The following is a 22,663-nucleotide window of genomic DNA, read 5'->3' on the forward strand; positions in this document are numbered from 1 at the left end:
TGGCCCCTTCTGATAGTTATTGGTCTCCATAAATGACATTATTGCAGTAAGACATTTATATATGTCTATATTTGTTTGCCATGATGACTGCTATGTTTGACCTTACTGGCCACTAACACTGCCCAATGGCAAATGAGACTTTTGAGACACAAAAGATGCAGGAATCTTCACCAAACTCAACGGGCCGGGCAGCATCTGAGGAGGGAATGTACAGAAGACGTTTATTTTTTTTACTAGGACCCTTCTTAGGACTGAATCTATCCATCTGCAGAACCGATAGGATTTTGCGACTTGTTCAAGATTTTATCATGCTGTGGTTTTACGTAGAATGACATTGATTTTGGATCTGTCTCTAACTTCAGAATATTAGCACTAAGCGACCATTGCTATGATTTGCCCCTTAATCTTTAGGGCGTGTTTTGCTTCGGTTGTTGCCCTTTGCAACTGACATAGCTGATCACCCGCAATAGGACTACAATACAGCGAGTTATCAAAACATTTACTCCACAGCTGTGCCGCTTAAACAAGGCTTTCCCGGGGCGTGTCCACGAATTTTCCACTTTTTTTTCCCAAATTCCAGAAGTTCCTTTTTAACTTTAGCGCGACGTGGCAAGGCTGTGTGCGGCAAGCCTTCTGTTGCTTCTTCATCGGTGTTAACCCTTGGGTAGGTGGCGCAGGCAGGTACTGGCTCTCAGGTGTGGTAACCAATCCGCCTCTACCTCGGGATCTCCCATGAAAGATCTCCTCGTTAGTAATTACAGAATCATTTCCCCGTTCACCACTGGGGAGGCGGTCGTCGCGCTGACGATGTCGGGCTGAGCCTGGTCCTCGCAAACATCTGGCTCTGCTGTTTCGGGGGATGCCAAAATGCTTCGTTTTATCGTAGAATCGGCCAGTAATCTCCCAGATACAACATTCGGGACGCCCGATCCGATTGTATCGATCACTTTTAAAGGTAAGTTTCGTGTTCTTAACATTTGCACAAACTCTGTGCCAGAAATGCCACAAATTAGTTGGGCGCGACAGCCGGAGTGTTTTATTACTGCTGCTCCTAAAGAGATTATTTTGCTACACATGTGTTTGTTCAAAGTTACAGATAGCCGCCGAATGTTGCGGTTCTTCTCCTCCCTAACTTCTGAGAAGGGCGGGGAGGGTGGATTTTTAGTTGGTATATCAGACAAAAACATTCCTAGCCACTGCGTCCTCTTTATCGCTTGCACAAACGCCCCCCAGTCCGTGAATTCACATTAGATTTTTTTTTAAGTTATTGCCTTTTAAGGCGTGGTCGCTTGTACTTTTTCAACTCCTCGGAAAACCTGAGAATCTTGAGGAAAATCTCACTTTGTCTGTTCCTGCACTTTGTCCTAAATAGTTTTTGGAAGGATCCGTTTTAGCTTCTATGTTAAACTGAAATGTACAATTTCTGAGGCTAAAACTTCGAAGCTCTTCAGCCATCAATGGGTTAACAGTTCCATTTTTCTATCAGTAGGCGGGACTGGTACATGTAATCCAACTTCCTCGTTGACTGGAAACGGACTGTGTGTAATTGAAGACAGAGTATATCAAATCAGAAGTGTCCCAGTGTATGCATGTGATTTTTGTCAAAAAAATTCGCTGGCCGAGTCTGTCCTAAATTGATACAAGCCGCTCCTATTTAATGTTGACCAGATATCAACAGATTTTTTTCTCTTTCTGTCCTTGCCTTTTGTGTAAACACACTGGCACCATTAAAGTATATCCTAATTGTTGTACGTTTTTAAAGTGGACACACCAGAGAATCTTTAAAAAACAAAAAAAAACAAACACTTTAATTTACTAAGTTACCAAACACAGATTATTTTAAAAATCACTGCTAAATTAGCAATGTGTCCATGTTGTATAAAAAAGGAGTAAAACGTAAGGTTAGTAAATATGCTAGAAATCTGAAAACAAAATGCTATATCTCTTGCTTCCCTTATCCCTCACCAGCCTGAAGAAGGGTCTCGACCCAAAATATCACCCATTCCTTCTCTCCAGAGATGCTGCCGGTCCCACTGAGTTACTCTAGCTTTCTGTGTCTATTTTCGGTTTAAACCAGCATTTACTCGTACAACAAAATGCAGGAGACACTCAGCAGATCTCACAATGAACAACTCTTAACTTCACTCCCATTTTCCAGATCAACGATGTAACTGTCGAGATATGAATGGACTCAAACTACACCAGTCTAGTATATTTTTACTGTGGATGCCTGGAACATCTTTTAGCCTGACTGAGGTCCCCATCCTCAAATGTTTCCAGTACATTTACAACTGCATTGGTGTTTCATCCAGGGCTCAAACTTAATTAGCTAGTTCAGTTTATTGTCACGTGTGCCGGGGTACAGTGAAAAGCTTTTGTTGCGTGCTATCCAGTCAGCGGAAAGGCAATACATGATTACAATTGAGCCATTTACAGGACAGTGTTCAATACTTATGCTACTAGTTTTCATCCTGTACTCCATATGATTCATCTCTGACTCTTCCCTTTTTCTGGATCTCTGTCTCCATCTCAGGAGATGGTGACAAACATGTATTGCAAACCTACAGTCACTCAGCTATTTCATCAGTATATCCACATCTGTAAGGATTCCATTCTCTCGGTCCCTTGCCTCTGTTGTATTGTCTTGAATGATGAAAGGTTCCACAAGGATGCCTCTTGGCATGATGGACATTCAATATGATCATGGCTGATCATCCAACTCAGTATCCTGTACCTGCCTTCTCTCCATCCCCCCTGATCCCTTTAGCCACAAGGGCCACATCTAACTCCCTCTTAAATATAGCCAATATTACCTTCTGTGGCAGAGAATTCCAGAGATTCACCACTCTCTGTGTGAAAAATGTTTTTCTCATCTCGGTCCTAAAAGATTTCCCCCCTTATCCTTAAATTGTGCCCCCTTGTTCTGGACTTCCCCAACATCGGGAACAATCTTTCTGCATCTAGCCTGTCCAACCCCTTAAGAATTTTGTAAGTTTCTATAAGATCCCCCCCTCAATCTTCTAAATTCTAGCGAGTACAAGCCGAGTCTATCCAGTCTTTCTTCATATGAAAGTCCTGCCATCCCAGGAATCAGTCTGGTGAACCTTCTCTGTACTCCCTCTATGGCAAGAATGTCTTTCCTCAGATTAGGAGACCAAAACTGTACACAATACTCGAGGTGTGGTCTCACCAAGGCCCTGTACAACTGCAGCAGAACCTCCCTGCTCCTATACTCAAATCCTTTTTCTCTGAATGCTAACATACCATTCGCTTTCTTCACTGCCTGCTGCACCTGCATTCCTACTTTCAATGACTGGTGTACCATGACACCCAGGTCTCATTGCATCTCCCCTTTTCCTAATCGGCCACCATTCAGATAATAGTCTACTTTCCTGTTCTTGCCACTAAAGTGGATAACCTCACATTTATCCACATTATACTGCATCTGCCATACATTTTCCCCACTCACCTAACCTATCCAAGTCACCTTGCAGTCTCCTAGCATTCTCCTCACAGCTAACACTGCCCCCCAGCTTCGTGTCATCCGCAAACTTGGAGATGTTGCATTCAATTCTCTCGTCCAAATCATTAATATATATTGTAAATAGCTGGGGTCCCAGCACTGAGCCTTGCGGTACCCCACTAGTCACTGCCTGCCATTCTGAAAAGGACCCGTTTACTCCTACTCTTTGCTTCCTGTCTGCCAGCCTGTTCTCTATCCACTTCAATACTGAACACCCAATATCATGTGCTTTAAGTTTGCATACTAATCTCTTATGTTGGACCTTGTCGAAAGCCTTCTGAAAGTCCAGATATAACAAATCCACTGGGTTCTCCCTTATCCACTCTACTAGTTTCATCCTCGAAAAATTCTATAAGATTCGTCAGACATGATTTACCTTTCATAAATCCATGCTGACTTTGTCCAATGATTTCACCACTTTCCAAATGTGCTGCTATCCCATCTTTAATAACTGACTCTAGCATTTTCCCCACTACCGATGTTGGACTAACTGGTCTGTAATTCCCCGTTTTCTCTCTCCCTTTTTAAAAAGTGGGGTTAGATTAGCTACCCTCCAATCCTCAGGAACTACTCCAGAATCTAAAGAGTTTTGAAAAATTATCACTAATGCATCCACTATTTCTGGGGCTACTTCCATAAGCACTCTGGGATGCAGCCTATCTGGCCCTGGGGATTTATCGGCCTTTAATCCATTCAATTTACCTAACACCACTTCCCGACTAACCTGGATTTCACTCAGTTCCTCCATCTCATCTGACCCGCGGTCCCCTGCTATTTCCGGCAGATTATTTATGCCTTCCAAAGGCCTTGACTGTAATTTGCCTGCCCTTCTGTATCTCTACCCTTTCCCTCATCTCCTGAATGGAGCAAGGAGAGAGTTCCTTTAGTTCTCGTCGCCTACCCTACGAGTCTCTGAGCACGATCGTTCAACCTTCGCAGTTTCCACCAGGATCATGATTCCACTTGCCGTGGAGCATTTCAAAGGGATGCCACCCCAGATCTCCCAGGTCTGCTCTTCCATCCCCACCAGACACTTCTTGTCCCACTGTACCTCGTATACCCACAGCAGATGCAATGCCTCTTCCTTTCCCACCATCCAGGGACCCAAACAGTTCCTTTCCCATGTGAAGCAGAGACTCACTTGCATTGCTGCCAAAGTAGGGCACTGCATTTGTTAACAACACGGTCTCCTGAACATTGAAGAAAGCGATCACTGGTAGGGCAGATGTATTCAGACCTCGGCTTTCTTTCACTTGCAACTCGAATTTTCCATCCTACGCTCATGCGGATCTATATATCTCTAGGAATAGTCAATAGGTGCAGGAATAGGCAATTCGGCCCTTCGAGCTAGCACTGCCATTCAATGTGATCATGGCTGATCATCCACAATCAGTACCCCGTTCCTGCCTTCTCCCCATGTCCCCTGACTCTGCTATTTTTAAGAGCCCTATCTACCTCTCTCTTGAAAGCATCCAGAGAACCTGCCTCCACCGCCCTCTGAGGCAGAGAATTCCACAGACTCGCGACTCTCTGTGAGGAAAAAGTGTTTCCTCATGTTCGTTCTAAATGGCTTACTCCTTATTCTTAAACTGCAGCCCCTGGTTCTGGACTCCCCCAACATCGGGAACATGTTTCCTGCCTCTAGCGTGTCTAAACCCTTAACAATCTTGTATGTTTCAATGAGATCGCCTCTCATCCTTCTAAACTCCAGAATGCACAAGCCCAGCTGTTCCATTCTCTCAGCATATGACAGTCCCGCCATCCCGTGAATTAACCTTGTAAACCTACGCTGCACTCCCTCAATAGCAAGAATGTCCTTCCTCAAATTATGGGACCAAAACTGCACACAATACTCCAGGTGTGGTCTCACTAGGACACTGTACAACTGCAGAAGGACCTCTTTGCTCATAGCATTGTAATGATGCTTTATTTATGCAAGTGTGGGAAGCCTTGTCTTCCATCTGGGCACACTGCAGCCTTCTGCACATAATATTGAATTTTCCAACCGATGATAATGTTTCCTCTCCCTATATTAGGGCTTGGTATTTTTGCTGTAAATCTTCAGTCCATGAGAGAACATTTTTTTGCTTTCTCCTCCCCCCCAACCTCTCTTCCGCCCCATCGCACTCTCGCTCCATTGGAGAACCCTAGTCTGCTCTTTGGAGCACATCATACGTCTGTGACCATCCAGTTGTCCATTTTAACAACAATATCACTACTGCTGCCCTCTTTTTTCAAGGTTTAAATCTGAGCTTCTCATCTCTTAAAATGAAATATATTGAACAATGATGATTCATTTCCCTTTCCAATATTTACAATGGCAGCATATACATTTTGATACCCACTGCAAATTTTACATTTTAGCACTATGCTATGAAATATGGAAATGCAATGATTAGTGCTTTGGTTTGGAAATATCGGATCACTTGATATAATCCCTGGAGAAGAAATTTGTCCACCATCGCTGTCACATGCCTCTTTCCCAGACTTCACCCTAATGTTTGTCGTCTCAGTGAGTGGAACAATGTTTGTCTCTGTGGTTTCAGCTGCTTTCAAAGTTGTGCATAACTGATTTAGCAGCATATCATTAATAATAAAATTGCAGTTTTCAACGCAAAATTGAATGTTTAGGGTTCTTGTCTAGCATGAAATTGTATTTCAGTTGACCAAACCATTTAACAGGGAACACCGCTTTTCACTACTGTCCATTGCAATGCTACTTACAATATTTTTTACAAATAAGCAAATTTAGTTCTTGTTTGTTGAAAAGAAAAATGATTTAAAAATGCTGACACTTCAAATATTTGTCACATACTATCTGCCTGTTGGAATGAAACATGCTCTTATTTTGACTGATGAACATGCTATTACTTGCAGTGAATGGGGTGGAGGGATGAAGAATCCAGGCACAGTTTGAATCCTGACAAGTTTTGAACTAGTGTGTAGGAAAGAACTGCAGATGCTGGTTTAAACTGAAGGGAGACACAAAATGCTAGAGTAACTCAGCGGGACAGGCAGCATCTCTGGAGAGAAAGAGTGGGTGACGTTTCGGGTGGAGACACTTCTTCAGACTCTTGAACTAGGCCCAGCTTGTTCCCTTCAGTCGCCAGCATATTTCTTCCTCCACTCCCTCCTCCACTCTGCTATTCCTGTGTGTACATATTGCAGGCCTTGTATGCTCAATATACTTGCTGCTAATTGGTAAACTGATTTGTCCCGAAATGTTGATCCCTCTTTTAGTCAGTCATCTCTCAAATTTACAGAGAGAACTTGCACTGTCCACGATGTAGTGCCCTGAAGAACAACCGATGACCTATTGTCTAAAGAAGGGTCTCGACCCGAAAAGTCACCTATTCCTCCGCTCCGTAGATGCTAGCTCACCCGATGCGTTTCTCCAGCATTTTTGTCAACCTTTGATTTTCCCAGCATCTGCAGTTCTTTCTTAATCATGACCTATTGCTCATTCCAGATTATCTGTCTTTGACAAATAACTCTTTGTCTCTCAGTTATTAAAGTTAGTTTATTTGTATTTCACAACTACACCCTTATTTGTGGCTAGAAGAATGACTATAAGTAGTTTGGTATTCAGACTGCGCATGCCTAGGCCACTGTAGATAAACATTGGAGGGTGCGGATCTGCTGTGTTTTATCTTTGGTTATCAGACCTTCGTTTCAGTGAGTGCTTTATGTTTAGTGCTGTTCCGTGGGGTCGGAGACCGCTGGACGCACCTCTCTCCCTGTCCAGTGGCCGTTGGTTTTGCCCCCTCGGTGGAGAGCATGTCATTACAAACAGCGAGTCAGTCGGAGCTGAGATAGGCAATCAGTTCCACTGGAGCTGCTTGTAGTCTTCCGGCATCAAAGGCCCTGCTGGTGGAGGGTGTCGTGACTGAGATGGGACACAGGCTCGACCCAGGCTGCGGATGAGGCGCGGGGCTGTTTGTGGTCTCCACTGTCTCCCACTGGCATCTGCCCCCTCTCTCTAGCTGTTACACCTGCTCTCCCGCCACCTGGCACCCCCATTCCTCGGACTAAATATATTTTTAAACATAAATCATGAATAAAGATAAGAATTTGCATACAGTTTATGCAGCCAGCGCTTTGTTCACTTTTTCTTTCTAGCCAGTGACCTTTGACAAATCCCATGATTCCTTGCGTTTTTCGGAATACCAAACTCTCTTATTGCAAGGAGCACTGAACATGTTCTCTGATCTGCAAATGGGTTGGTTTAGAAATGATTTGCCTGCTAATTGCTAAGTGCAAAAAGAGGAAATTTGAATTCCTTCATGTATTCTGTAGATGGTAAAATGTCTGAGGAAAAACTTAAGGTAATTTACAGGAGAGATGCCCCTTTTTGAGGTTCTTGGATGTGTGCATGCGCTGTCAGAATACCAAGCTACTTATTGTCATTCTTCTAGCCACAAAGAAATCACTGTATGATGTGCTGAGAATTATGTATGCTTCAAGCAATATCCTTCCAATGATTTAGCCTATTTATCTAGCCTATTAGATTGACACAAAAAGCTGAAGTGAGTGCTTCAGACAGCATCTTCAGTTTAAACCAGCAACTGAAGTTCCTTCCTACACATACCAGCCTGTTAGTTTAGTTGTTCACTGTACAATATGTGACAATAATGAACAAAACAAATAACTTCTCGCTTTAGTAAATGTGTATGCTTACAGACACAAAACCACTTAAGAATCAGTGTATGCTGCAGATGTTGGAATGGTGTGTTATCATTATTGAAATCTCCACATATGAGTAGCCAGTACCATTCTGCTGGGAGTACTCCATTTGGAGGAAACAAATACCATGGAGGAAGTAAAAAAACACATTCAAAAACAAATGTACAAAAAAAGATGCAAATTGATTCTAGTTTTTTTTTTAGGTACTGTTCCTTTCTATAAATATTTTTGTATTTGACCTGCGGTATATTGTCTTAAAAGAGCTAGGTATCCTAGAAATGAATGGCTTTGATCAAATCCGACTTGGTAGAACATAGATATGTGTATGGTCTTATGCATTGGAATCGTAAATTGTAATCACTATTGTGAATTGGCAGGCAAGTAGATTTTTTATTCTGGATGAAGAATAATTCCTATTTTTGGTGAACATGACAATAGGAACTAGAAATAGGAATGACCCACTTTTTTAACTTGTACACCCCATCATTCAGTCTGTTCACTGATGCAGTCGTTGCCTTACATTGTTCGATTGTGAGTGTAAATCAGACAAGCTCTCTCTTCTGCTCCAGACTGTGTTGCTGCAAACATGATTAACATTAATAATTCACCACCAAACTATTTCAAATATCAGGGTTTTAGTCTGAAGCAGGGTCTCGACCTGAAACGTCACCCATTCCTTCTCTACAGAGATACTGCCTATCCCGCTGAATTACTCCAGCATTTTGTGTCTAACCAGGGTTTTAATGTGGAACTCATTCTGAGTTCAGTAACTTATTAGTGATTTAAAATAGTTGACTATTGCCTTGTTTCTCACTCAAATAAACTTTCATGTATTGTGGAAAATCACCCGACTGGCTGGAAAGGACCATAAGGTGATATGTGGACCAGCTGGCAATGATTAGGACTATTCTTTCTCTCAATATGACTTGCTTTGCTTTAAAAAAAAACTTTAAATGTGCTATCTTATCTCTTTCAGGTGAAAAGAAGAAAACCAGGACAGTTGACAATGAATTGAACCCAGTGTGGAATGAGGTAAGACTGTCTAGACCAGGATGTATGTTTAATTTAAAAAAAAAACCTTTTTAGAACAGTGTGGCATGTTGTCATTTTGGAGGATATATTTGAATCCAAGAAGTATTGCATTGATACAACTTTGCTTGAATTGCGATGTTGTAATAATTGCCCAATTTATATGAATTTGACTTTGTGACAATGAAATTAGCTTTTCAATTCACTAATCAGATCACCTCTCATTTCTGCCTACATCAGAAAACATTGGAGAGATTACTCTCATTAAATCCCTCTACTTGTAACTGTTTCATCATGTGGCTTCTTTTAATATGAAAATCACTCTTATTAAACATTTTCACAGACTATTGACTTATTTGTTCATCTACAGAAAATTGAATTTGATTTGAAGGGAGCGGCCCTAAATGCTTCGTCATCAATTCTTGTTGTGGTTAAGGACCATGAGACAATTGGAAAAGATAAGTAAGTCTTCTAATATTTAACTCTTTGCACTCCAGTCTTGGAACTGCTTTTTGTGTTAAAGGAATAGGTGGCCAGAGTTTTAAACATATGGTCTCATCACAAAACAGTATACATTTTTTTCCAGAGATGCTGCCTGACTTGTGTTACTCCAACACTGTTTTGTTTTAAAGCTTGGTTTGCATAAAGTTTTTTTTTGTTGGTATAATTGATGTAGATTCTATTTTTCCGATGTCTCTAAAAGCAGAATTGGCAAGCGGTTAATTTTACTCCAAATTATGCTATGCATGAAAGATTGGATGCAGTGTGACAAAGGCATTTGGCATTGGCCGGCCTTCATCGGTCAGGGTATTGAGTACAGAAGTTGGGATATAATATTACAGTGTACAAGACACTGGTAAGGTCAAACTTGGAGCATTCTGTTCAGTTTTGGTTTTCTAGTATAGGAAAGATGCCATTAAGCTGAAAGAAATGTAGGGAAAATTTACGAGGATGTTGCCCGGACTTGAGGGCCTGAACTATAATTTGGCTAACTAGGACTTTATTGTGCACAGGAGCCTGAGGGGTGATCCTATAGAGCTATGTATGAGGGAAATAAATGGGATGAATACATATTTTTCCCAGGGTTGAGAAAATCAAGAACTAAGCTGAAGATGAGAGGGGAGAGATTTATTAGGAACCTGAAGGTCAGCATGTTCCACATCGAAGGTGGAGGGTAAATGGAATAAGCTGCAGAGGAGGTAGTTGAGGTAGGTACAATAACAATATGACATTACACGTGCATGGATAGGAAAGGTTTTGAGGGATGTGGCCCAACCATGCGTAAATGGGTTGAACTTGGATGGGGTATCTTGGTTGACTGAGTTGGGCCTAAAGATCTGATTCTGTTCTGCATGGCACTGTGACTTGTTTGTTCAGCGTATCTTGTAATATAACCTATTCAATGCTACTTAATGTTTCACTTTATATCAGGCAGTCACATTACTGATTTATTACAGTTAATTGTTACCTTTTACTTTATCCAAAAGGGGAAATATTTTACAATTTAAAATACCTTGTGGTCATTCCCCACATTATTGTTCTATGAACCATCAGATGGTTTCATTTGGCTGCACAATTGGTTATGAAAAGCATGACCTTGTTTTATGAGCTGGGATCTAAATGTAACCATGTTTGTTGGAAACACTTCCTGTCATGGTCCACTTCGCAACTAATACAGTGGTGCTACCATTTGGTGTTCTGGAATTACCCGACTTAAACTAAACTAAAAGCAAGATCAGTAGCTTGAAATACATGATTTCCATTTTGCTGGCTCTGTGTGTTAATGAGTTTAATGGTCCATCATCCACGTATTTAAGTTCATATGTGATAGGAGCAGAATTAGGCCATTCGGCCCTTCTCCATTCAATCATGGCTGATATATCTCTCCATCCTAACCCCCTTCTCCCCATAACCCCTGACACCTGTACTAATCAAGAATTTATCTATCTCTGCCTTAAAAATATCCATTGACTTGGCTTACATGGCTTTGTGTGGCAATGAAATGCCTAGATTCACCACCCTCTGAATAAAGAAGGAATCGTCTACTTCCGATTTTGATTGCTAATAAGAGTACCTGCTAATCATTTCCTCTATACCATTTGCATCTCCTGAAGCATTATCCTTTCTCGGGATACAGCTCCTTTTCACCTTCCCATTAATTTGTTGACAGGTGATGAATCTCTTGCCCTCCATACGTCACTCCCTTGGTGCTGTTCACTATGAACATCATCTGCATCTCTGGATCTTCTGGGCGATGCTAATGTTAGAGGATCACAGACCTTGGCTTCTGTTTGTCCATCATGTTTGCAAAGATGAGTGTGCAAGTAGAGCATTGATGCACCAATGAACGTACGTAGTACAGAAAAAATATTCACGCCTGATCCAAAATGTGATCAGCTTTGCTACACCAATCCTTTTCTCAAGAGTAAAGAGTGTTTAATTTTGCCATGCCACTGATAACCGAACAATGACATTCTGACTTGCAGCAGCATAACAGGCCATAACAAGAGAGAGCTAGATAGGGCTCTTAAAGATAGCCCTCAGGGGATATGGGGAGAAGGCAGGAACGGGGTACTGATTGGGGATGATCAGCCATGATCACATTGAATGGCGGTGCTGGCTCGAAGGACCGAATGGCCTACTGCTGCACCTCTTGTCTATTGCCTCTGAACACTATACAAATAAAATATATAAGAAACAAAAATCAATAAGTTACTAACACCAATACTAGTGCACATAAAACCTAAGTGCAAAAATTCCCTAGTGCAACCAAAGATAGTCCATGGGTTGCGTTTGAGGTTAGTTTTGTGTGGTTTTCAACAGCCTGATGTTGTTGAGAATAAGCTATTCTTGAAGCATGTTGTCAGCCTCCTATACCACCTTCCTGATGGGAGGGGTGAAATGAAAGTGCGGCCAGGGTGGTGTGGGTCTTTGATACTGGTGCCTTTTTTAAGCAGTATCTCCAATGGATCCCTTTGATGGTGGAGAGGTCCATACCTACAATTGACCAGGCAGTGTCCATCACACCTTGTAATCTCTTTTATTCCTGGCCGTTCTAGTTGCCTCGATGCAATGTTGTGGAAGTTCAAGAGAGTATCCATTGTCATGCTGAATCTCGCCAATCTTTGAAGGAATTGGATTTGTTGATGGGTTTTCATTGCGATTGCATCCATGTTCTGGGCCCTGCACAGATGTTCAGATATATGGATGTCTGCAAACATCAACTTGTTGACTCACTCCACTGCCAACGTGTCAACAAAGACAGGTTTGTGGGCCCTTGGCTTTCCCCTTTGAAAGTCAACAATTGGCTCCTTGGTCATGCTGATGTTGACAGCAAGATTGTTTTGGCACCTTTCAATCTTCCTCCTATATTCCAATTCATCAGTACCTGTCGGCGGCGGTATCGTGGAAGGTGGTGTCGTAGGAGGTGGTATTGTCGGCGGCGGTTTCGTCAGCGGCGGTATCTTCAGCAAACGTAAAGATGGAGTTGGAACAATGTCTGGCTACACAGTCATTCCACGGTCATAGAAAGTTGAGATAAATCGTGGCTTTTCCCCAAGATTCGAGAGGAGAGGAGAGTATCTTCTATCAACCTAATGTGATACTTAATATGAATTTCTTCAACTCATGGGGCCTGAGATTATTTGATTCAGCCATCAGTTTACTGATTTTATATGTTCACCTCCCAATCTTAATCTATTGCTAAACTCCCGTAAAGTCACTTGGGTCTCTCTTCCCTGTCCGTGCACTGTTCTGATCAATTAGTTTACATGCACCACCAGCTCCATTGCTGTCTTGCAATAAGGGTACATATTAACACCAGGACAATGTGGACAACTTGCCTCATTTTGAGTATGGCCACTTGCTGATGGCACTTTTGCCACGACCTTAAATGCCAACACAACCTTGAGTCACAACCTTGAGGTACCTGCTGAGTTACTCCAGCATGTTGTGTCTACCCTCAATTTAAACCAGCATCTGCAGTTCTTTCTCACACAAGCTTGAGTCTGTTGAGGATAAGGGTATTTGAAGGTCAAGACCTTGGACCTAGCACAAAAACCTGTGCTTCTGAGGATTTGACAGCAGGCATTTTGAGGCATTGCAAAAAATACTATCAACAGTATCTGTACAAAATCCTTGGGTCACTTCTTGTCCTCTGTTTATGGATATTCTCCCAAGATGCACAACAGTGTGATTTTTATTCTTCCTCTGGCCTAAACCTTTCTTCTGATATGTATTCTGTGATTAGTGCCTCCTTTAAGAAGCAAACTCAAAGGGGGGGAACATGAGGTGGACAGGTAAGGCAGAGGGAATCTGAAAAGATCAAGTAAATAAGTCTGAAGAAGGGTCTCGACCCAAAACGTCACCTATTCCTTCGCTCCATAGATGCTGCCTCACCCGCTGAATTTCTCCAGCATTTTTGTCTACCTTCGATTTTTCCAGCATCTGCAGTTCTTTCTTAAACGGGTGAATAAGAGCAAAAAGCTAATTAGGAAAGGAGTAGGTCTCTTTAAAAATCTATGTGGCGGCTCGGAGGTGGGCAAGATCTTAAATGAATGCTTTTCTGTTTTTGCTATGGAGATGGAAGTGGGAGCTTGTGATACCTGGGAAGAGGACACTGATGTCCTGAAGTATGTTGACACTACAAACAAGGAGGTGTTGTTGGTCTTGAAGTACAAACAGGTAGATAATTCCTCGAGGCCTGATGAGGTGTATTCTAGCACCTTGTGGGAAGTCCGGAAGGAGATTGCCGAGGCTCTGGCAGAGATCATTACATCTTTGTTAAACATGGATGAGGAACTGGGGGATGGCTAATGATGTTCCTTTACTTAAGAAGGATTGCAAAGACTAGCCAGGTTGGTGAGTTTTGGATCAGTGGTGGGAATGTTAAAGGAGAAGATTCTGAAAATCAGGATTCATTTGCATTTGCAAAGGTGAGAACTTATTGGGAAATCACGTCTTCAATTGCACAATCCTGTTCAGTCCATAAACTCTGGCAATTATTGAATTCAATATTTTGTAATCATAACTTCTTTACAAAAAAGGTGTTGAAGCGTCTTGCATCATTCCATTGTCGATGCTAGCCGAGCCTGCATTCCTACTTCAAGACTCTGCTCATTTAAAACATTGCAGGCAATGGAGCAAGTTGGAGCATGATCCACATTTTCTTTCAATCATCTCGCCTGCAAGCTGGATTCAACTTGTGCCTTTTTAAATTAAAATGGTTTCTGATCTCATCCATCCGAATTCTATAGAAAGATCTTCTTGGCATTGGTGCCACTCTAAATTCTTTCAGTTTGCTTCTGCCTTCAATCTCTCAGTCCCACTTCCTAATTGTAATCTTGCCCCCCCTCCCTTCAAGAGTCAAGAGTTTTATTGTCATATGTCCCATATAGAATAATAAAATTCTTACTTGCTGCAGCACAACAGAATAGATTAGATTAGATTAGATTAAACTTTATTAATCCCCTTATTCAGAGAAATTCTGGTGTCCTTGCAGCACACTAATAAAAATACAACACAGCATTCAAAAAGAAGTTCAACACAAAACATCCCCCCACAGTGATTCCCACTGTGGGGGAAGGCACAAAGTCCAGTCCCCATCCTCTTGTCCACCCAAAGTCGGGCCTATTGAGGCCTCCACAGTCGCCGCCACGGCGCCCGATGTACTCCGGCGTCGGGAGAACCCCAGCGGCTTGGGGTGCCAGGAACGACCGCCTTCCCACCGGAGACCGCGGCTTCCAAGCCAACAGACTTGGACGGAGCTCCACACACTGGCGATCTCAGCAAGAGATCCCAGGCTCCGGGATGTAACGTTCAGCGTCGCAGCTGGCCGCTCCACAGAACCGCGGCTCCACAATGTTCTTATCGGCGGTCCCAGCATACTGGAGTTCCAGCGCAGCGACCCAGGAAAGGCATCGCCCGCTCCGCAATAGCGCTCCAGCGCTGCGCCGCCGCCAACGCCGATGTTCTGCGCCGCCGCCAAAGCCGATGTTCTGGCCAGGTCCCCTCAGGGAAACGTCGCTCCAGGACCCGCTGGTAGGCCGCAAGGACAGGTCGAAGTCGCTGCTCGGAGGAAGGCAACCCCTCCGACCAGGTAGGGACTCGAAAAGCAGTTTCCCCCACCACCCCCCACACATAAAAAGATTAGGCCCCCTGACTGCACACGTCACAAACTAAAAATAATAAAAAAAGAAGGGAAAATAACGGACAGCTGCAGGACAGGCAGCCGCTCAAGACAGCGCCTCCTCCGGATATGTAATCATAATAAATAATATAACAAACTCTGGGGGGAAAAAGAACAAACAATAACAGTATAATAATAATAATAGTCTATTGTAGTTCATAGCATATGAGGTTGTTGTGTTTAATAGCCTGATGACTATAGGGAAGAAGCTGTTCCTGAACCTGGACGTTACAGATTTCGGGCTCCTTTACCTTCTTCCGATGGTAGTGGTGAGATGAGTGTGTGGCCAGGATGGTGTGGGTCTTTGATGATATTGGCTGCCTCCCCCCACATCACTGCATACCATGCCTGCTTCATCACTATTTCTGACCCACATTGTATTAAAGTGTTTTCAGAAAATAGTGTTTCTGTGCACTATCAACAATGGCTGAAGTCTGAAAGCTCTTGTGCAAGAGCATGGCACTTAATATTCTACCATTTAAACTGCTTGGTGGCTTTCAGAATATTTTCAAGTTACTGTTCAGTTTGTGGTGGAGCGAGGTACTTGAATGCTTTATTCAAGTAACTTTCTGAACTATTAAACCTCGCTTTACTCCAAAGCTTCACATTTTCTCCGTGACACTGGTATCTGTGTAAATGTGGGTGGAAACACCTAGCATCAGGCATTCATGCCTTGGTTGTTATTCTCAAGAACTCTTCTTGTTGTTAATAAAATTTGCGGGGCGTAGAGTGATGGGTCTGGCTAGATCGATGTTGAGATGAGATGGCGTTGACAGTTTATTGACCACCTCTGCTGTAATTATTGACTTTAATGAAATTAATTTTATGGTGGATTTAAAAAATAATAATAATTGGCTTACTAGATTACAGAAATCTTGTGAATGGAGTTTTTTTTGCAAATATTTTATGATGGAGATCTTCATTCAGTGGTTGTGGGGTACACGATCTTTGTAGTTGCAGGTAGACAAAAGTGTGGGAGAAACTCAGTGGGTGCAGCAGCATCTATGGAGCGAAGGAAATAGGCAACGTTTCGGGCCAAAACCCTTCTTCAGACTGATGGTTGCATATCAACGGAGGGCAGGGGAAACCGTATGAAGATTGGGATCATCTGAGTGTGTTTTAGCAACATATTTTGTTGACTAGCTCCTATCCTCAACACCCAGTTCATGAAAGGTGAACATCTTACTCAGTGGGTCTGCAGAGACTGGGCAGATTTCAGTGCTTTACTGTGTCTACAATGGTAGAAAAGCAATAATTAGTTATCCGGGCTTATTGGGGGTTTAGTTTAATCAAGCGCGAGTTGTGAAATTTGATTTTTATCCTCTCCAAAGCCAGCGACTATGTCTCTCACGACTTGTTCTGACGTGTTTGGAGCTTCAGGACCGCAGTGGCACATTGCTGTTTTGCAACGGCATGTTCTGCAATCCAGGAGCGGCTCAAACCTCAGTCAGAATCAGCCGCTTGGGTATTAAAGTGTTTGTTTCTGGTACAATTGAAGGGGACATGCTGTAAAATAGTCCTGGAATTCTATCTATGAATCCCATATAACCATATAACAATTAAAGCATGGAAACAGGCCATCTCGGCCCTACAAGTCTGTGCCGAACACTTATTTTCCCCTAGTCCCATCTACCTGCACTCAGACCATAACCCTCCATTCCTTTCCCATCCATATACCTATCCAATTTATTTTTAAATGATAAAATCGAACCTGCCTCCACCACTTCCACTGGAAGCTCATTCCACCCAGCTACCACTCTCTGAGTAAAGAAGTTCCCCCTCATGTTACCCCTAAACCTCTGTCCCTTAATTCTCAAGTCATGTCCTCTTGTTTGAAACTTCCCTACTCTCAATGGGATAAAGCTTATCCACGTCAACTCTGTCTATCCCTCTCATCATTTTAAAGACCTCTATCAAGTCCCCCCCTAACCTTCTGCGCTCCAAAGAATAAAGACCTAACTTATTCAACCTTTCTCTGTAACTTAGTTGCTGAAACCCAGGCAACATTCTAGTAAATCTCCTCTGTACTCTCTCTATTTTGTTGACATCCTTCCTATAATTGGGTGACCAAAATGATCCCGTTTTAAGAACAATGCTATTCACAAATAGCCTCTTATAGTATGCTGAATGGGAATATTTCTTTGCTTGCCTCTTTAGTTCATAAGTGATAGGAGCAGAATTAGGCCGTTTGGCCCATCAAGTCTACTCGGCTATTCAATCATGGCTGTTCTATCTCTGTCTCCTAACCTCATTCTCCTGCCTTCTCCCCGTAACCCCTAACACCCGCACTAATCCAGAATCTATCTATCTCTGCCTTAAAGATATCCATTGACTTTGCCTCCACAGCCTTCTGTGACAATGAATTCCACAGATTCACCACCCTCTGACTAAAGAAATCCTTTCTCATCTCCTTCCTAAAGGAACGTCCTTTAATTCTGAGGCTGTGATTCTAGTCCTAGACTCTCCCACTAGTGGAAACATCTTCTCCGTATCCAGGCCTTTCATTATTCTGTGTTTCTGAGGTCTCACCCCCCCCCCCCCCCCCATCATACTTCTAAACTCCAGCGAGTATAGACCCAGTACCGTCAAACGCTCATCATATGTTAACCCACATTCTCGTAAACCTCCTCTGGACCCTCTCCAGAGCCAACACATCCTTCCTCAGATATGGTGCCCAAATTTGCTCACAACCCTACAAATGCGGCCTGACCAGTGCCTTATTGAGCCTCAGCATTACATTCCTGTTTTTGTATTTGTAGTCTTCTGGAAATGAATGTTAGCATTTATTTTTTTGGTCTATTCCAGTTTACCTAGACTTCTTGGAATACTATATTCATTTTTTTAAATGATACCATTAATCTGTTTCTTTCCCCCTCTCTGCTTTGACAATGTATTGGTTGAGAATAGTGGCTCAAGTTGTGATTATTTGCTGAAAGCTTTCCCAAATTTGCCTGTATTGCTATATGACATTGGCAACAGCCATAATATTTTAATGCTGCCCATTTGTTCATGTTTTGGTGCTTTTATTTTTGTAGACTACACATCTGCTTAGTATTCTGGTTAATTGTGACACAAGTGTTAAAACCTGAATATTGGCCAAGTTGTGGGTTATGGAATAGGGTCCATTGCTCATGTGTACAGGTGTGGTCTTGAATATGCATTACTCAATGATGGTATTTCTATACCAGCCACAAAGTCTATGCTAAGTTCAGCTTGAAAGATGGAGGCGTATAAATATATTGTGTCTAAGTTATCTTTCCAGATACATTTTTGCCGAATACCGTGTGTGTGCGTGTGTGTGCGTGTGCGTGTGCGTGTGTGTGTGTGTGTATCGCCAATAAGTAAAGCAGCTGTGCAAGTTTACTATTAGTATTGCACGCGTTATTGTTCTTCCCAAATAACAAGTTACCTAGCAACTATATTGAAAGGGCACGCCTCTTAAAGCAGGGAATGCAGAAAGACGAAGCAGACTTTATTTCTGCCTCCCTGGAACATTTACAAACTTGTGCTTAATGAATGCAGGTCTATGTTGATGTCATGTAGTTGCAAAGGGTGAATCTGCTTCCACAACATTTGTAAATATCTTTTGAATGATTTGGCTTGGAGCCCATTGAAGTCTCTGCAATGCTCAAAGCCAAAAAGTTCATTTGTACGTTTTAAACAATTCCATATGGTGAATAGTAAATCTGAATGTCAGATTTAACGCTGCCCTACGCTAGATAATTTTATGCCTAGTTTTTGTAAGGACCTGTCCAAGCACAAAACAAGGATGGCATTAGTGTTCAGAATGTATACATCATTTTTGCAAAGCTGCTTCACTATTCTCTGACACCAAGTAGACCAATATTATTTATTTTACTACAGGTGGGGGAGGGGGTGGGGGAGTGGAAACAAGTTGCTTTGAATCTCTTGCAGTATTATTGTTTTTTTTCCTTTTTTTTGTTTCTTGGTGGAGAAGATGGTGTAGGATCGAACTATTATTAAAGTATTATGGATTTTATTATTGCTAATTATGTTAAGGTTTGACTTTGAAGTCTGTATTAATTGCACTTGGGGAACATTGATGTTTTAACTGAGTCTGCAAAGCTTTAGGCTGCAGGGTAACCAGAACCTGGTTGTTGCTATGGTGTTGTTCAAATTGTTGCTAAGCAGGTTTAGGCTTGTGTTAATTTTAGGATTTGTGCATTTCACCATTGACCTCTGAAGGAGGTTGGTGAAAAGGAAATGAGGATGTATGTGGAGGAAGGCAGAGCAGGGCTTGGTTAAAAACAAACCAGTTTGTCCATAAATTATAGAGCACAAGATGACTATACCATAGTGCTATTCAGTTTGTGCAGAAAAGATGCAAGCTAATTCTACTACAATGTGAAGGCTTAAAATTGAGTGTAATGCCTTGTGTAAACATTGATTACATTTGGAGAGTATGTATCCTGGTCAGAAGCAAGTACTCAGGAAATGAAATGCAAATACAGAATTTAGACCTTTTTTTGCCCAGTTTGACAGCACTAGTTTCGTTTTAGACAGTCTTCAACATAAGCATCAAATGTAAAGGGCCTGTCCCACGAGCATGCGACTGCATGCGGCAAGCGCGACCAAACTGGAAGCGGGGGCCGCGCGGAGGTCGAGTGATCCCGTACAAGTTGACGTGAAGTTCGGGCGAAGTCCGCGGGAAGTTCACGCGTGACATAAGGCGTCGAGACGCTGCGCACGCCCGTCGAGGTGGTGCGTACGGCCTCAATGCGGCTGCGGGCCGGCAGGTCGTTGCCGCGCGGAATTTTTGGACAGTGTCAGTTTTTCGGAGCCCCGCGCGATGACGGGACCAGCTCCGCACAACTACATACGACTCCGGCGATCAAAGTGGGACCGGCCCCACGAGGCCGTACGGCTCAAGCGACCACGTTAGGTCGTGCTTGTCACATGCTCGTGGAACAAACCCTTAATGTCTTGTAATGCAGTGTGAGAATTGTTAGTAAACTGAAGGGTCTCGATTCGAAACGTCACCTATTCCTTTTCTCCAGAGTTGCTGTCTGACCTGCTGAGTTACTCCAGCTTTTTGTGTCTATCTATAATATTAGATAACTGGACCAAAGGCCTGAACTGCTGTCCCAGAGATGGGAGTTGAAATCCCACCATGGCAGCAGGGATTTTATTGAGTTAGCTGAATAATTTGACATTGTCACAGTGGGGAACAATATACAAGGACACACGAGAGACTTTAGATGCTGGAATCTGGAGCAAAAAGTAAATTGCTGGGGGAGGAACTCATTGGATCAAGCGGCGTCCGTGGAGGCAAAGGGATGGTTGTCCTTGCAGGGCGAGACCCTGCTCCAGGACAGTGTCATCATCGGCGGTCAATCAAAACTAGTATGACTGTCATCTTTTAAAGGATGCATGTGCGTGACTTTGTTTAACGTGGGGAGACTGGTGCACAGACAGCCACCCCACGGTCCTTGACAGATCTGGGTCAGGATCCAGTGGCATGGAGTCCAAGACGACCGGAGACCCTTTTCTGCCGCAGCCTTCGTCCGCCTTCCCAGCCGTTGTGACGCTCCACGAAAGTCGTCCCTCGTCCTCCGCCTGTTCCACCGTTGAGGTCTTGGTTGGATTGCTCTTTGTCAGGGACCTCCCCCTCGACCTTACCGCCATGGGTGGCCCTACCAGGAGCATAGCTCCAGACGGCATCGCTCTCAGGATCTCAGGTCCACACAAGCTTCTCCACCACGACAAGGTGACAATCCACGGAGAAGCCAGGACAGCGTAGAGGGAAGATGGCCAGAATATAGACGTGAGAGAAAGGAGATGTAACTAAGGCTAGTAGTTGATGGTGGAACCAAGTAAAGGAGGGATGTTGGGCAGATGTTGCAGGGGGGACCAGCAATCCCTGCACACCAACACTATCCTACACACACTGGAGACAATAACGCTTATACCAAGCCAATTAACCTACAAACTTGTACATCTTTGAAGAGTGGAGGAAACCGAACATCTTGGAGAAAACCCACGTGGTCACAGGGAGAACGTACAAACTCTGTACAGACAGCACCCGTAGTCAGGACCGAACCCGGGTGTCGGGCGCTGTAATGAAGTGACTCTACCGCTGAGCCACCGTGCCGCTCATAGTCTACGTAACAAAGGGAGAAGGATGAGAAAGGTGAACAAAAGGAGAAGCCCTGGGCACATTGGTGGGAAGATGAAGAGAACACTGGATGAGTGGGTTGCCTGAAATTGTGGGCTGCAGGCTATACTTGCAAGATGAGGTGTCAACAAATGTTGCAACAGTTTTCTGAAAAATGGTTCGATGAAATCTGACTGTCTTCATAAAAATACAAATGGAATTAGTCTTGCTAAACGTTAGGGTATGTGATTGTAGCAAGGTGTTGAGCACTATTAGAAACGGAGATGGACTGAGTATTGGGGGTGGTAAATTACACAAGCTCAGCAATTATGGTTGGGTGGTACCAGTTGAAGAGATTGTGAAAGCCAAAGGTTTGGAATGCATCTCTCTATTAAATGCGATTAATGCTCTACAGACTCTAGATGGCGAATATGATGCGATACCTGGGACAAAAGGTTTAAGTGCTAATATTTATCATGATGAGGCATTTGGGAAAGGTGGGGGTTGTGAAATACTTCGGAAAAAATTCGGCCCTTCGAGTCAGCACCGCCATTCAATGTGATCATGGCTGGTCATCCCCAAATCAGTACCCCGTTCCTGCCTTCTCCCCACATCCCCTGACTCTGCTATCTTTAATAGCCCTATCCAGCTCTCTCTTGAAAGTATCCAGAGAACCGGCCTCCACCGGCCTCTGAGGCAGAGAATTCCACACTCACAACTCTATGTGAGAAAAAGAAAAAATGACGTTATCTTGGGAGTGGTTAGAGTTAAGAAATAATAGGCATGTTGTTATTATTGGCGCCAGTTGTGATCTACAAGTCACCAGATGTTGAGAGGAAATGGATGGGCCAATGTGCAGGTGGTTTAGGATCATGAAGATAGGGAATAACTATTCTGATAAATTCTTGTAATAGAAAGGGGAGGGATTGTTGGTGTTCATAACTGGTTGTATCATTTATATTCCTGTACCCTTGAGGAACAAAGTAGGGATGGATTTGGACCAAAAGAGAGTGAGGAAAATGCTGCAGACTAAATGGATGCGGTATTCCAAAGTCTTCATTGACAATTAAAAGAGCAAGGAGCAATCTGGAGTAAAAGTGGAGAGGATTTAATTCTGTGGCATGAG

The 22,663-nt window shown here is 43.1% G+C and overlaps 1 protein-coding gene across 3 annotated transcripts in view; it reads left to right on the forward strand.

Moving 5' to 3' along the window:
• Positions 1–517: 517 nt before the first annotated feature.
• The window catches only part of myof (myoferlin), a 282,434-nt gene continuing 260,288 nt past the window's right edge, over positions 518–22,663 (forward strand). For all 3 annotated transcript variants that reach the window (XM_033033586.1, XM_033033588.1, XM_033033587.1), the window contains exons 1-3: positions 518–955; positions 9,183–9,238; positions 9,606–9,697. In XM_033033586.1, the coding sequence (XP_032889477.1) occupies positions 868–955; positions 9,183–9,238; positions 9,606–9,697 (236 nt within the window). In that variant the 5' untranslated portion in view covers positions 518–867. The remainder of the gene's footprint in view (positions 956–9,182; positions 9,239–9,605; positions 9,698–22,663) is intronic.

The sequence above is a fragment of the Amblyraja radiata genome, chromosome 15, assembly GCF_010909765.2.
Source record: "Amblyraja radiata isolate CabotCenter1 chromosome 15, sAmbRad1.1.pri, whole genome shotgun sequence".
NCBI classification, from domain to species: domain Eukaryota; kingdom Metazoa; phylum Chordata; class Chondrichthyes; order Rajiformes; family Rajidae; genus Amblyraja; species Amblyraja radiata.